Source organism: Macrobrachium rosenbergii, chromosome 58 (assembly GCF_040412425.1).
Source record: "Macrobrachium rosenbergii isolate ZJJX-2024 chromosome 58, ASM4041242v1, whole genome shotgun sequence".
Lineage (NCBI taxonomy): Eukaryota > Metazoa > Arthropoda > Malacostraca > Decapoda > Palaemonidae > Macrobrachium > Macrobrachium rosenbergii.
In genome coordinates this window covers 15298867-15311794 of record NC_089798.1, presented here as the reverse complement: position 1 = coordinate 15311794, position 12928 = coordinate 15298867, and the positions used below count along the sequence as shown (strand labels likewise).

Below are 12928 nucleotides of genomic sequence, written 5' to 3'. Positions count from 1 at the left end.
TGTTGCAAAATGAAGGTAAATGATTGAATATTACTAGAATGTAAGAGTTTTAGCTTACAATTGCGTTTTTGACCATTTCGGTCGAGTCAAAGTTGACCGAAGGTTGAAATTTTTAGCAGTTATCGTGGTTTATATGAAAATATTTCCAAACTGATAAAAGCTACAACCATCGGTTGTATGTTGCTGTATTTTACATGAAATTGCGCACATTTTCATATATAAAACTTTATGTAACGGCTAATATAAAACAGTGCAAAACTTACCACAAAATGACAAAAGAATTTCTGAAATTTTTGGCCGAGTTACGAAAGCGGGCGTAAGGAAAAAGTTTTTCAAAAAAATTCACCATAAATCGAAATATTGTGCTAGAGACTTCCAATTTGTTGCAAAATGAAGGTACATGATTGAATATTACTAGAATGTAAGAGTTTTAGCTTACAATTGCGTTCTTCGACCATTTCGGTTAAGTCAAAATTGACCGAAGGTTGAAATTTTTGTAGTCGTCGCGTCGGAAATACGTCCACATGGCACCCAACAGACAATTTTAGTCGATGTATGATACGTCCAGTAGGCGTTTAAGGTTTAACAAATATCAAACACAATATATACACTTAAAGATAAAAAAGATCCCACCAGGAAAAGAGCTTAACGACAGCCAGGCAAATAGCTCAGAAAACACGTCTGCAACGCATGACAGCCGAAAGCAAACTGGAATGTTTACATCCAGGCAGTCAGGTATTCCTGCCTACTGGACAGTAGTTACTGCCTAACCACCTTGTCCAAGAGTTTAACAGCCGTTTCCAGCTTCGCCGTGAGTAATTCCTAACGTAAAAGACTGATGGTTTGTATATTGTGTAGGAACAATTAGCCATTTGTTACTACGAGGGTACAAACCTTTGTCTTTTATACAGATTCTCTCTCTAAGTCTGACGAAAAGCTGGTGCTGTTCTTTCACCCAAAACTGTCAGCTTGAATGTGAACAGAGTAAGGATGCCTCATACAACCATAGCCTGACATTTGTGATGTCACAGAGGACAGAGCCCTGTGCTAGATGATAGCTTTCTTGTTACTCAGAAATTTTGAGGAACTATAATTTGTATTGCAAAAAGGTAACAATTCTCTACAGCCCCCCCTCTTTTTTAAATGAGACAAAAGGAATTGTACCTAACAAATACAAATAAAAATTACATAGGATACTCTGTTGTTTCACTCGATATCAGCTGGCCAAAGCAGTGAGTACACAACCATGAGAGAGAGAGAGAGAGAGAGAGAGAGAGAGAGAGAGAGAGAGAGAGAGAGAGAGAGAGAGAGATGAAAAACCACTCACCTTCATTCAACCACACTTTGTGCCAACCATGAACCTAAACCGACATACTTTTCTGTCCAAGGGGGCTCAGGCAACTAAACAATAGGCTGAGTACCAACAACAGGTCTTAAAGAGAATTTGTCTAAAGACTTGTGGGCAATGTCTCTGAGGTAAAAAGAGATAAAGGTCTGGTAATGCAGAAATCTGCCCTAAGTACCTGGACAATGTAGTTCCTGAATGCTAGCACTGGAACAATGCCCTTGATACTGTAAGCCCTTGCCTGAGGTATAGAGCCATCATCCTCATCCAACAATACATATGTCTGTTTGATGGTCTCCTAAGGCCAGAAAGAAATGGAATTCTTGTTCATGTTCCTCTTGAGCTTGCTTGTAATAACAAGCAGTTGTCAACAACCAAGTCCAAAATATTGAGTCCTGTACAGGTAAGATTGCAAAACCCTCACTGGACACAACAGCATCTCACCTTGATCATCACCTACAAAGTTCCAAGTGCTTTTGGATCTCTTGTTGGGGGCTGACGGACTTTGGAATTATGCCACAAACACAGGAATGAATAAGAACAGGAAGTATCTCCAACCCTTCTTATGCTGCCCTTCATAAAGGAGGCTGTTTCTTCACTCATGCTTAGACTAGCAGGATGACTGCCTAGAATATGATGTACCTGTCCTAAGCCTCCTTGAGGAGTTCATTGGATACCTGGACAATGCAACTGAGATAGTCACATCCCACTCTGGAGGCCTTTGTTTATGGGGTGGACGAGACAACAGCCAAGCAACAGCCCTTTACTATGGAAACAGAGAGGGACTTTTCCCAGTGGAGGTCAACTGTTGTTCTAGTCCCACACACCTGAAACCAGCTGATCCTTCACGTGCGCGCCCCATCCCTCAGTCAATGCATCCGAAAACAGAAGCACCTTGGGAGGGTGAGTGCCCAACGGCACTCTTATTAAGAGGTTCCTGTCATCTAATCACCAAGGTAAATCCTTCCTTACTTCCTCTCTGGGAAGAATGGAGGGCCCCTTGCCAGAGACCAAAATTCCATTATCCACTGAAGGGAATGAAGGTGAAGCTGCTCATGAGGGTCCAACTTCTCCAATGATGACAGGTGGCTGAGAACGACTTGCCACTGCCGAGCCGGTTGCTCTTGACGTGACAGGAACAACTGTGCTGCCTCTCTGAACCTGCTGATGCAAGTCTGGGGGGAAGACTCTCACTGCTGCAATATCAATCAGCATGCCCAAATAGTTACCCTTTGCTAGGGTGTGAGACTGGACTTCTTGAAATTCATCACCAATCCCAAGTCATGACAAAATTCGAGAAGTAGATCTCTGTTCTGGGACAACTGCGACAAAGAGCTTGCCAGGACTAGCCACTCATCGAAATACCGCAGAAGACATATCCCGTGCAAATGGGCCCAAGCTGAGACAAGGATGAACACCCAAGTTAACACCTGGGGAGCAGTTGAGAGCCCGAAACAAAGTGTCCTGAAGTGGAACACTGCCTCCCCGAGAGTAAAGTGGAGGCGCCTGTTAGAGGACTGACGGATGGGTATTTGAAAATACACACCCTTCAAGTCTGCCAAAAGCATGAAGTTGCCCTCTCTGATGGAATCGAGCACTGACCGGACCATTTCCATCTTGAGCATGTCTGGCGAACAAACCAGTTCAGGGGAAAGAGGTCTATGACCAGATCGTTGGTGACTCAAAGAGTACTAGATACCCTACCCGACGGACATCCACTACCCAGGTCTTTGTTCCGTATTGCTGCCATATTGCCCCATGGCTCGAGAGGCACTCCCTGCCCACGATCATTTGCAGCAAGCAGGGAAGAATGTTGCCCCCAGCGTCCTTCGCCCTTCTTCTCAGCTTTGCCCCCTTTCCTAGAATGGGCAGGGGGCTGAAAGGGGTGTGACTGCGCTCCTTTCACACAAGGGCAGAAGAAGACTGGTATTCCTACAGGGGTCTGAGGAAACCTGGGACTTCCTGGGACCCGAAGAGGAAGGGCCAGCCTGACCCAAAGGTGGGGCTGCAGTGCCACGCAAAGACCTTGAGGTCTTGGCCACTGCCTGGTGAACAGGCATGTTATTGTTCTTGACCCTGAGCCTGTCCACCACGGCCTCCACCTCTCCTCTAGGAAGAGGAAAGTGGAACCCAGTACCGGTCGTTCCTGAGTGCTAGTGCCGACTCTGAACCAACAAACCTGGTAACCTGAGACCAAAACAGCATCTCTTCTCTTGAGAACCAAGTTTACCCACAGGTTAGATGTTTGGTGGGCTAGGTAGGTGATGGCCCTACCTACAGACTCCCTCCTTGGATGTAAGAGACCCCAAAGCGGAGTGGGCAATCTTGGCCGCAGCAAGAGACCAAAGATCAATCCAGGCAGTCGATTCCATTGCTACTGCCTCTGGCTGCGTGAAAGAAATTCCTTCCACATGGAGGTGATCCAGTGACGGACCTGGACACAGAGACAGAACTGCGTCAACCTGTTTAGTCGACAAAGGCCTCTCCAAGGGTATGTAATATTTTCTCTGGCGAGCGAGAGGCTGAGGCAGTGTCTTGCACAATCGGCTAGGCCGAAGTGAGTTCTCTTGCCCAGACACAAGAGAATTCACCTGGTCCTAAACATTCTCAGCAAGCCTAGACCATGGCAAGCCCATTGAGACCCTGGGTTCTCCAAAAGGACTCAATGGCTGGAGAATGGTCTACGGGAAAGGCCATGGTCTCTTCCTCGAGATCATTATACTGCCATATCAAATGGATGATCTCAGCAAAACTCCTTTACAACTCAAGGGTGTCCGAGTCCTGGGCATAAGTTCCTCGAGTCCTTCCAGGTCATAGTCTCCCCGAGTTACTCTCTCTGCAGGAGAGGGACGCTCACCAGAGCCCCCTGGCAACCTCTCAACCACTCAAACATACAAATGGCTCAGCCCGAGGGCAGAACCCGAAATGTATGCTTCTGTGGCCAAGCTGGGATGGGAATGCGGATGGTCCTGGACCCAAACCCTGGGTCTATCTGGCTCTTGGCTCCTACAAAACCCTGAGGAGGTGGAGGGGACAGGTTAGAGATCCTTTGGGGGACCTCCTCTTGCCTTGTCTGGGTGAGAGGGCCGGTAGACTAGTGTCACCGTTCTGGGACTCTTGCACTGCTCTCTTCGTAGAAAGGGAAGGGTGTGAGTGGGCATCTGCCAGCTCTCTAATCACTTTCTCTTGCTGGGCCATGCTGGCAACTGGCCAGGGTCTGCAGACCAAGGACCCTTACCAGCCCAGGAAGGTGAATTCCGGGCACTCTTACTGGCTCACCACGGGTCCATAGAACCCTGGGCAGCATTTGCTCTTGTTCACTCAGCAAGCAACAGGATCTGCAGCACTGGAGTACCACAAGTGAGAGACCTGACAGCCTTCTCCTTGCGGGAAGGCTGGCTGCCAGAAGCCCTAAGGGACTTCTTGCAGATAGGTGAGGCATCCTTATTCTTCCTGTGCTTGGTAACTTTGGAAGCACAAGAGATGACAGCACTCAATGAAGATGAAGACGAAGACTTCCTATTCCTCTTCTTTGACTTCTTCCGGCTGAGGCTGGCCTTCGACAGCAGGGTGTGGAGGAGGACATCACCATGTGATGATGACATGGAAGGCAACACCTGGGAGCACATTACCAGAGGCAAGTGCGGTGTTACAAGTACCGTAGTGGTGGCCCTCGAGCTGGTGGATACCATTAACGTGAAAATCTTAATGGCTACAGTGAATGTGGTTACAGGAAGGCGACTGGAAACCTTCAAGTGATATATCAATCCAGAAAAAGTCGGCTCTCCCGGGAGGCCTAGGGAGGGCCATAACTCCCTAAGCCTCTTGGGCTCCACAGCACCTGAAACAAAAGTTAGGTTGGAAGAGGCAATTCTCTTTCACCCCGAGGAAGAGAGCCCTTCCGAAGACGACTCCCCTTCCAAGCGGAAGGAGACCACAGGAGAGTAGTCAAGCTGGTCATCCTCCCCACATCTGATGGCTCGCTACTGACAAAGCAGTAGGAGACGGTGAAGGGGGAACTGCTCCCTTAGGAGTGGCAACAGCAGGTGGAAGTTTGGGGCAAGAAGGTACCAGAGAGAATCTTTGGTGTCACCAGTGGAGTAATGCACTCTGATGACACTGGAGAAACTTTCTTCTCTCGCTTCTTTTTCCAAGCAAACTTCACCCACTGTTCACAAGGCCAGACTCAACACTTGCTACAACGACTTGATTGATTACAATCATACTTGCTGCATGATACACAAAGTGTGAGCATATAATTGTTAAATCAAAATCAAGCATATATTTCCTAAACAGAAAAATGAAAGAAAGCAAATGGCAGTGGAGCAAAAAGCGCACGAAGACGCCTTCATACAAAGGTGGCCAAAAGCGAAGTGAAGTGCAGACTGAAGAGTGGGCAGGGCTTCCCCCTACCATCAGTAGCTAATGACTTTGTTTGAAAGTTAAAAGACTGTTTCAGCTCACATTCACAAGCTAAATCCTATGTAAAGGCCAAAGGTTTGTATTTGTGTAGGAACAAAACAGTTAATAAAAAAAAAATGAGTTAGTCCATCTACTCATCAAACATTCAACAACAGACGGAAGAGTGTACGGTGAGATGTCAACTCTTTACGGCAGCAAAAAAAAAAGTGAACAGTGACATAAGATGAGTATGGGGTATTACCTAGCTCACTTCCTCACCCCCCAACAATCACCACGACCTTATTACCAAGTTCATCAACCACTCCAGCCTGTGCCACAGATACTCCTATATGATAGGGTAAGTGATGGTTTTTATATCCATAGGGACAAAATGCTAGCTTATAGCAGGTCCCCACTCACCCAAAAAAGAAGATGAAGAAAAGTGGGAAGAGCTCAACAAAGAAGAGAACAGGAAGAAAGTGCTTCTGCTTCTTCACCTTACTCCACAAAAGTCTTATTTTCCTTGGCTAAAGCAGAAGACATGCTGAGGCAGATAGTTAGTAAAGGAGGAATACAGCCTATATTCGATATCGTAGAGGTAACTCCATTGGCAAGATGACTGCTACAGAAGGCTCAACTGTGAAGTCACCAACCAAGCATGGCAGGCAGTGATGAACCACTAACGCATCACAGTCTCTTCTGGGGAGAGACTGGCATGTGTATTTGGGTTGGCACTGTTGGATAGCATGGGCTGGTTGTCTATTCTCAAGTGCATAACCCTTTCAGTGAGCCAGGGAGGAATGAGCAGAAGGTATGGAAAGAGAGAGAGGACAGTCCAGGAAAGAGTAGAAAAAAATTTTCAGTGATACTGAAGGAAAATTAATGCCCTTCAGAGAAACTGGCAAACTTCTTTGGGCCCTCCTTCACCGCAAAGGAGACCAGCCAATAGGCTACACTCTTCACGGGGATACCACCGCAGAACAACAAAACTAAATAACAATCATACCAAGGATATATGGCAGCCAAAATCTACTTAGCCTATGTCCCTCACACTTTACATTGTTAGCTTTTCTTGTTCAAATCCATGTTGAACAAAAAACACAAATATTATATATATCACATGGGGTAGGACGAAAGAAGTTTCAAACCGATGGTTGGTCAAGAGCACAACATGAATGGTATAATTTTAGGTAATTCTAAGTATTAGCTCTGCACCTGTTTTTACCCTGGAAACTGGTTTTTTCTACACTTTTAGGCTTCTGATACTGGTGGTACATTTGTTTGTTGTCAGCCAAATGGAATGTCCCTTTGCCGTGTCTAGTACTGGCCCGGGAGGGGGGTACCCATACGTTAACAAGTTATTGCACTTGCCTGACGGGATATGAACTGTTCCAAACTGATGTACCCGTGCTCTGTCTTGTGAAGATTGCGTATGGAAACCCCCTGTTGGATAGACTTCTGGGATTAATTACAGGTTAATTACATTTGCGCGACAAAAATCAAAGGTAAATCCATGATTAGCAACCAAAAACTGTATAAAAAATCAAGTTAAAAGGAAATTGCCGCCACAGAGCTACTACTTTGATCTACCAAATTTTATAAGTTGCCAATCTAAAATACCACGTAAGCTAGGGGTGGGCCTGTTTACGGGTTACAATTTTCCCATATTAGCTATGGAGGGGGGGGGAAGTATTGTCTTACCTTATAAGTCCTAATTAGATGACGAGCTCTTTTCAAAAATATGTTACAATTTCATATCGTATATTGGCAACTTATAAAATAATACCATGACTTTTAAATCTGACCACAGCCCAATGGAGAGTACCAGCCTCCGACAGAAGAGTGAGGGTTTTTCCTAATTCACCAACCTCCATCTGAAACCTTGTTACCAACTCATGATGAAAAATAGCCTATTCCTACATAGTGGACCTACCCTAGGCCTAAGAAGCAATGTTTGAATCTCCAAAGGAACAAAGTCTTGGGGTGACCCTGGTTCCCTAGCAATTAGAATAAAAATTACCGTCGATCAATTTGCGTCAAGTTGTTTTCTGCTTGCGAGGTAAAACCAGAACCAAAAGCAATTTCAGTTATGAACACGGCCAGCCATAACCAAAAGCAGTTAGCCTAAGAACTCTGCCAAAATGCCGTAAAACCCTAATTAACATTCATACAGTAAAACCCTAATTAACATTCATAAATTTATAAACCACGAACATGATTGATTGAACTACCAGTAGGCTTATCAAAATGCTGAAATTCAGGCGCTAGGCTATTCCGCTCCTGCGGCCTTGGTCCTAGTTTAAAGGTTACGGTATTGCCTTCAAATACAGCCATAATACATTACCCTTTCATGGACAAACTTCTCTCTAACAACTAACGAAAATATTAACCTGGATCACTTTCCAGCTCCAGCCATCCATCTGCAAGATTATTTATGTCCACGGGCATCGATATCAACATTAAACGAGATTAAAACATACACGGACCAACGTTTTCAAATATACATCGGGCTTTGTTTATGCCATCATTGCATTCTTCTTCTTCCGTAAACAAAACGAGATGGCACACCACCGACTCTAGCTTCCCGCCTAGCCGATTTATCGCTGAATTGACACCCTTAGCTGAGGAAAATTTATACGGGTGTAGGTAATGCATTCACATCGAGCAGAATGAGCCCAAGCGGCTGAGAAGTTCATAATTTATCCTGTTTCAGAGGCCACTTGCCCTGAGCAAGTGGGTGACGACAACATGAAGTAGGCCTATTTATAAGATAGTTATGACTAACGTTACAAGTCTTTAGAATGCCTAAAGTAAGAGAGGTTGAATGCAACTTAAAATAAACGTACTAGGAAATTTCCTTCGTCAGTCAAGAAAGAATTCTTATTTGCAGCAGCATGCGATAAAACTTCAAAGATAATTTCTTGGTGTTATTACATGTTTTCTCCCAACAAAAAGTGCATGAAGATCATAATAGGTTAATTAATAATACCTATTAAATTTCGTAAATGTTCAATCGCTGTCTACTGGCTGACAGATGGACAGACAACCCAACAGATAAACAATAAAATTCCACTGGTGTACGATATAAGGTATGTGTCGGGAATTTCCTTGACAGACGTCATTGTATTTTCGTTGTGCCGATGGACTGCACGATCAACCCACGACCTAGAAAGTGACTTAGCCCCCATGCAAGGATAAACGAGCCACGTACCAGGCTTTCTCAATTTATTTAAAAAAATAAAACCATCTCAATCATCACCCTTACATAACAATCACACAACCACCGCCCCCCCTTAAAAAAACGCACTAACGAACTTACAATCTCAGTACGGGTCGGACGTGTCTTTGAAGTGCTCTGCGTAAAAGTGCCTGATTTGCGCGATGTTCAAAGTGAAAACGAAGAAGAAGGAAAAAGAGAAAATAAGTACTGTAGAAATTAAATCAAGTAAAGGGAATATCAGTCTACCATGAGAACATTTTCTCATAATTATCAATGCAGCACGTAACGATGCAACTCTAAAGAAAGTACTGGAGGAAGCTGAGTCAACCCTAATCGAGAGAGAGTCAGCAACCTGCGGACACTGCTCTGGAGAAGTTGTTGATGAAGGAACTTGCTGTCTTGCTGTGATACTTGTGACATATGGTTTCATTACGGATGCCCAGATACACACCTGTAAAGTCCCCGCTCAACGCGTTCTCTCTAATGAACATCCCGTTTTCTGCGGTGCCTTCACATTCGACCTGGGGTCGGCCGTACACATATTATCATCATTATTGTGAATTGTATATTTTATTGTCTGTTCAAGTGACCATGCATTATGTATATGTAACAGAGTATTTTTGTAACATACCAGACATTGTTAACCATTATGTTTTCTGTATGTAGCCTACCTGTCCTGTTTTTTGTAGGAAAATAGTTTGACCTCAAGTCACATGTAAATCTTTGTACCCGCTGTCTCTGCGTTATACGTAAACATCCGCACGCTGCTTTACAAACGGATTGCTTTATCAAGAAACTAGCAGTACTTGTCTTCCTGCTCATTATTTCGCACCTCTCTCTCAGTGGTGACTCCTGGAGTGGTTCCAAGAAGCCATTAACGGACCCAAATGGCGACTAAGTCTTGTCCTGATGAACAAACCTCGCCCCTAACGGGCTAACTACGGCGCTCTAACAAAGCGTTTGGGCGTTACCGACCCTCGTCGGCAGGTCACAGGTGTAATTAGTGGAACCACAAGGCACGCTCCCAAGCGTGTATTGACACAAGTGTTCCCTCACACTCCAGGTGAGAGCACGGAATGAGCATGGATCCAGATATTCCCAACCACATACAAATTACTGCGAACTTCTTGGAGGCAGACGCCTCCTTCACGCAACCCCCTCCGGCATGCTCCTCCACGCCAGTACCTGCACCCCACGTGATGACCCCCCCTGACAGACCAACCAAAGGCGGCCCTCAGCATAAGGCTGCCGCCATTTACCCATCAAAACGCAGCGTCCTGGTTCTACAGGGTCGAGGGGCAATTCAGGGTAGCAGGCCTAACTGACGAGGTGTTGAAGGCAGACATTGCCATCAACGCCCTCCCGGAGGAGATATACAGGAAGATTGCCCCGCCACCTTCCAGGAGTTAAAAGCCACTCTCATTGAGACCTGCTCCTTGCCGGTCTCTGAGAGAGCTGCCCAAGCCCTCGACCTCACCCTCAACCCCCAGCAGGAGGAAAACCTCTTGGAAATGTGGCATGCCCTCCAGGACCTCCTCCTCCTCCCCGAGACTGGCAGCAGCAGCAGGTGCAAAGAAATCAGCCTGTCGAGGGAGCTATTCCTGCGGCAGCTACTGCCAGAGGAACGTGGGCAGATCACACGAGGCATACACCCTGCCAGTTGAGGACCTGATCAGGGTGGCGCAGCAGCTGACGGACGCCCGCACACCCCATCAACTGCCTCCAGCCGGAGGATCCCACCACAGAGGGTGTCAGCTTCGTTGCCCAGAGGAAGCCATCCCACCAGCAGAAGAAGGAGAGGCAGGGGCTTTGCTATTACCACCAGAGGTTTGGGAAAGCTGCCCGGAAATGCGAAGCCCCCTGCCTTCTCTTCCTTCCAAAAACTGGGGGAGGCGGCGGTCACCCACGCAGGCCGCCATGGCAGCAGCAACTGAAACACCCAGGGGCCCCGCACCAGTAGGCTTTTACATCCGCGACACCAACTCCGGCAGGATGATGCTGATCGACACCGGAGCCATGCAGTCAGTGTTCCCGCCTTCCAGAGAGGACCGCAGACATCTGCCAGACCCAACTGCCTCCCTGACGACCGCCAGTGGGTCCCCCATCCTCTCCTATGGCACCAAGCTCCTGTCGATCTCAATCCTTGGCCGGAGGTACAGGTGGAAATTCATCATTGCGGACGTTAGGACCCCTCTCTGGGTGCGGACTTCCTCGCCCACTTCGGACTGGCAATTGATGTCGGCAGCAAACGCTTGTTGGACACCGAGTCCTGCCAGTCCCTGCCCTTGTCACCGGACCCCAGGGAGCCCACCGTCTGTTCCGTCATGCCCCACCTGTATGGTTACCTCCTAAAGGAATTCCCAGAAGTCTTCAAACCCGAGCTTCGCCAAACACGGGATATATCATCACATCAAAACAAAGGGCGCCCCGATGCAAGAAGGCCTTTACTGAGATGGAAAGGATGGGCATATGCAGAAAGGCTCCCAGCCTGTGGGCCTCCCCACTTCACATGGTGCAGAAAGCGGACGGCACCTAGAGGCCCTGTGGCGACTACAGGCGGCTTAACCTTGCTACAGAACCTGACCACCACCCTCTACCAAGCATGCAGGACCTAATGGCCTCCTTCCACGGGGCCAAAATATTTTCAAAGATAGATCTCTTAAAATGATATTTTCAGGTACCAGTAGTGCCAGAAGACATCCCCAAAACTGCCATTGTCACGCCTTTCGGGTCCTATGTCTTTGCCTTCTCCACCTTCGGCCTGAGGAATGTAGGCGTGACCTTCCAGAGGCTGATGGACAGCATCCTGGGGGACCTGGACTTCTGAGTCTGCTACGTCGATGATATCCTAATTTTTCCAGATCCCAGAAGGAACACCTGCGGCACATCCAGAAGGTCCTGCAGCGCCTGCAGGAGAGTGGCCTTGTCGTCAGCTTCGACAAGTGCACCTTCGGCGTTGAGAAGGTGGAATTCCTGGGCCATTAGATATCCCCAGAGGACTTCTGCCCAATGTCGTCGAAGGTCGAGGATGTCAAGAAGTTCCCCACCCCTACCTCCATCAGGGCCGTACAAGAATTCTTCGGAATGGTCAAGTACTACAGGAGATTCATCCCGGGGATCACGCACACCATGGCCCCCCTGACGCAGGTCCCTAAGGGTCGTCCAAAGACCTTAGTGTGGGACCCCGACCAGCAGAAGGCCTTCTTCCTGATGAAGACCGCCCTCGCCAAGGCAACATCTTTGGCCCACCAGGACCCCAGCGCTCCCCTCCAGCTGATGACGGACATCAGCAACGTCGCCTGTGGAGCCGTCCTGGAACAAGTCATCAGCGGGACCCCTCAGCCCATCGCCTTCTTTAGCAGGAGGCTCAGCCCCACCGAGTCCGCTACAGCACCTTCGACCGGGAACTCTTCGCAGTATACCAGGTGGTACGTCACTTCAAGTTCCTCCTGGAGGGTATGCCCTTTGTGATTTGGACTGACCACCAGCCGCTGCTCCACGCCTTCACGAATTTGGGGGACGCATGGTCCTCTAGGTAGCAGCGGCGCCTCGTGGCCATCGCAGAGTTCACCTGTACCATTAAATACCCCCACGGCAGGAAGAACCCAGTAGCCGATGCCCTCTCGAGGATCGAGATCAACGCAATGCAGCTCGGGATCGACTACGAGGACCTTGCCTGTGAACAGGCTGCCGACCCAGAGACTCCAGCCTACCGCACAGTGGGAGGACATGCCCCTCAGCCCTGGAGGGTCAACAATGCTGAGCGATCTGAGCACTGGCCGCCACCCCACCCCGCTGGTGCCCACCTCCCGACGTCGGCTGGTCTTCGACGTCATCCACAGCCTATCCCACACCTCTGGAAGGACAACAGCCAGACTGCTGATGGAGAAATTCGCCTGGCATGGCATAAGGAAGGACACGATGGCCCGGGCAAGGCAGTCCTTGCAGTGTCAGGCCAGCAA

At 47.8% G+C, this 12928-nt stretch overlaps 1 protein-coding gene across 2 annotated transcripts in view; it reads right to left on the bottom strand.

Moving 5' to 3' along the window:
* Positions 1-8522, bottom strand: part of calypso (ubiquitin carboxyl-terminal hydrolase calypso) — a 523758-nt gene extending 515236 nt beyond the window's left edge. Inside the window, exon 1 of one of the 2 annotated variants that reach the window (XM_067101808.1) lies at positions 8137-8522. In XM_067101808.1, coding sequence (XP_066957909.1) covers positions 8137-8206 — 70 coding nt within the window. In that variant the 5' untranslated portion in view covers positions 8207-8522. The remainder of the gene's footprint in view (positions 1-8136) is intronic. The other variant, XM_067101809.1, reaches the window with a different exon arrangement.
* Positions 8523-12928: the final 4406 nt, after the last annotated feature.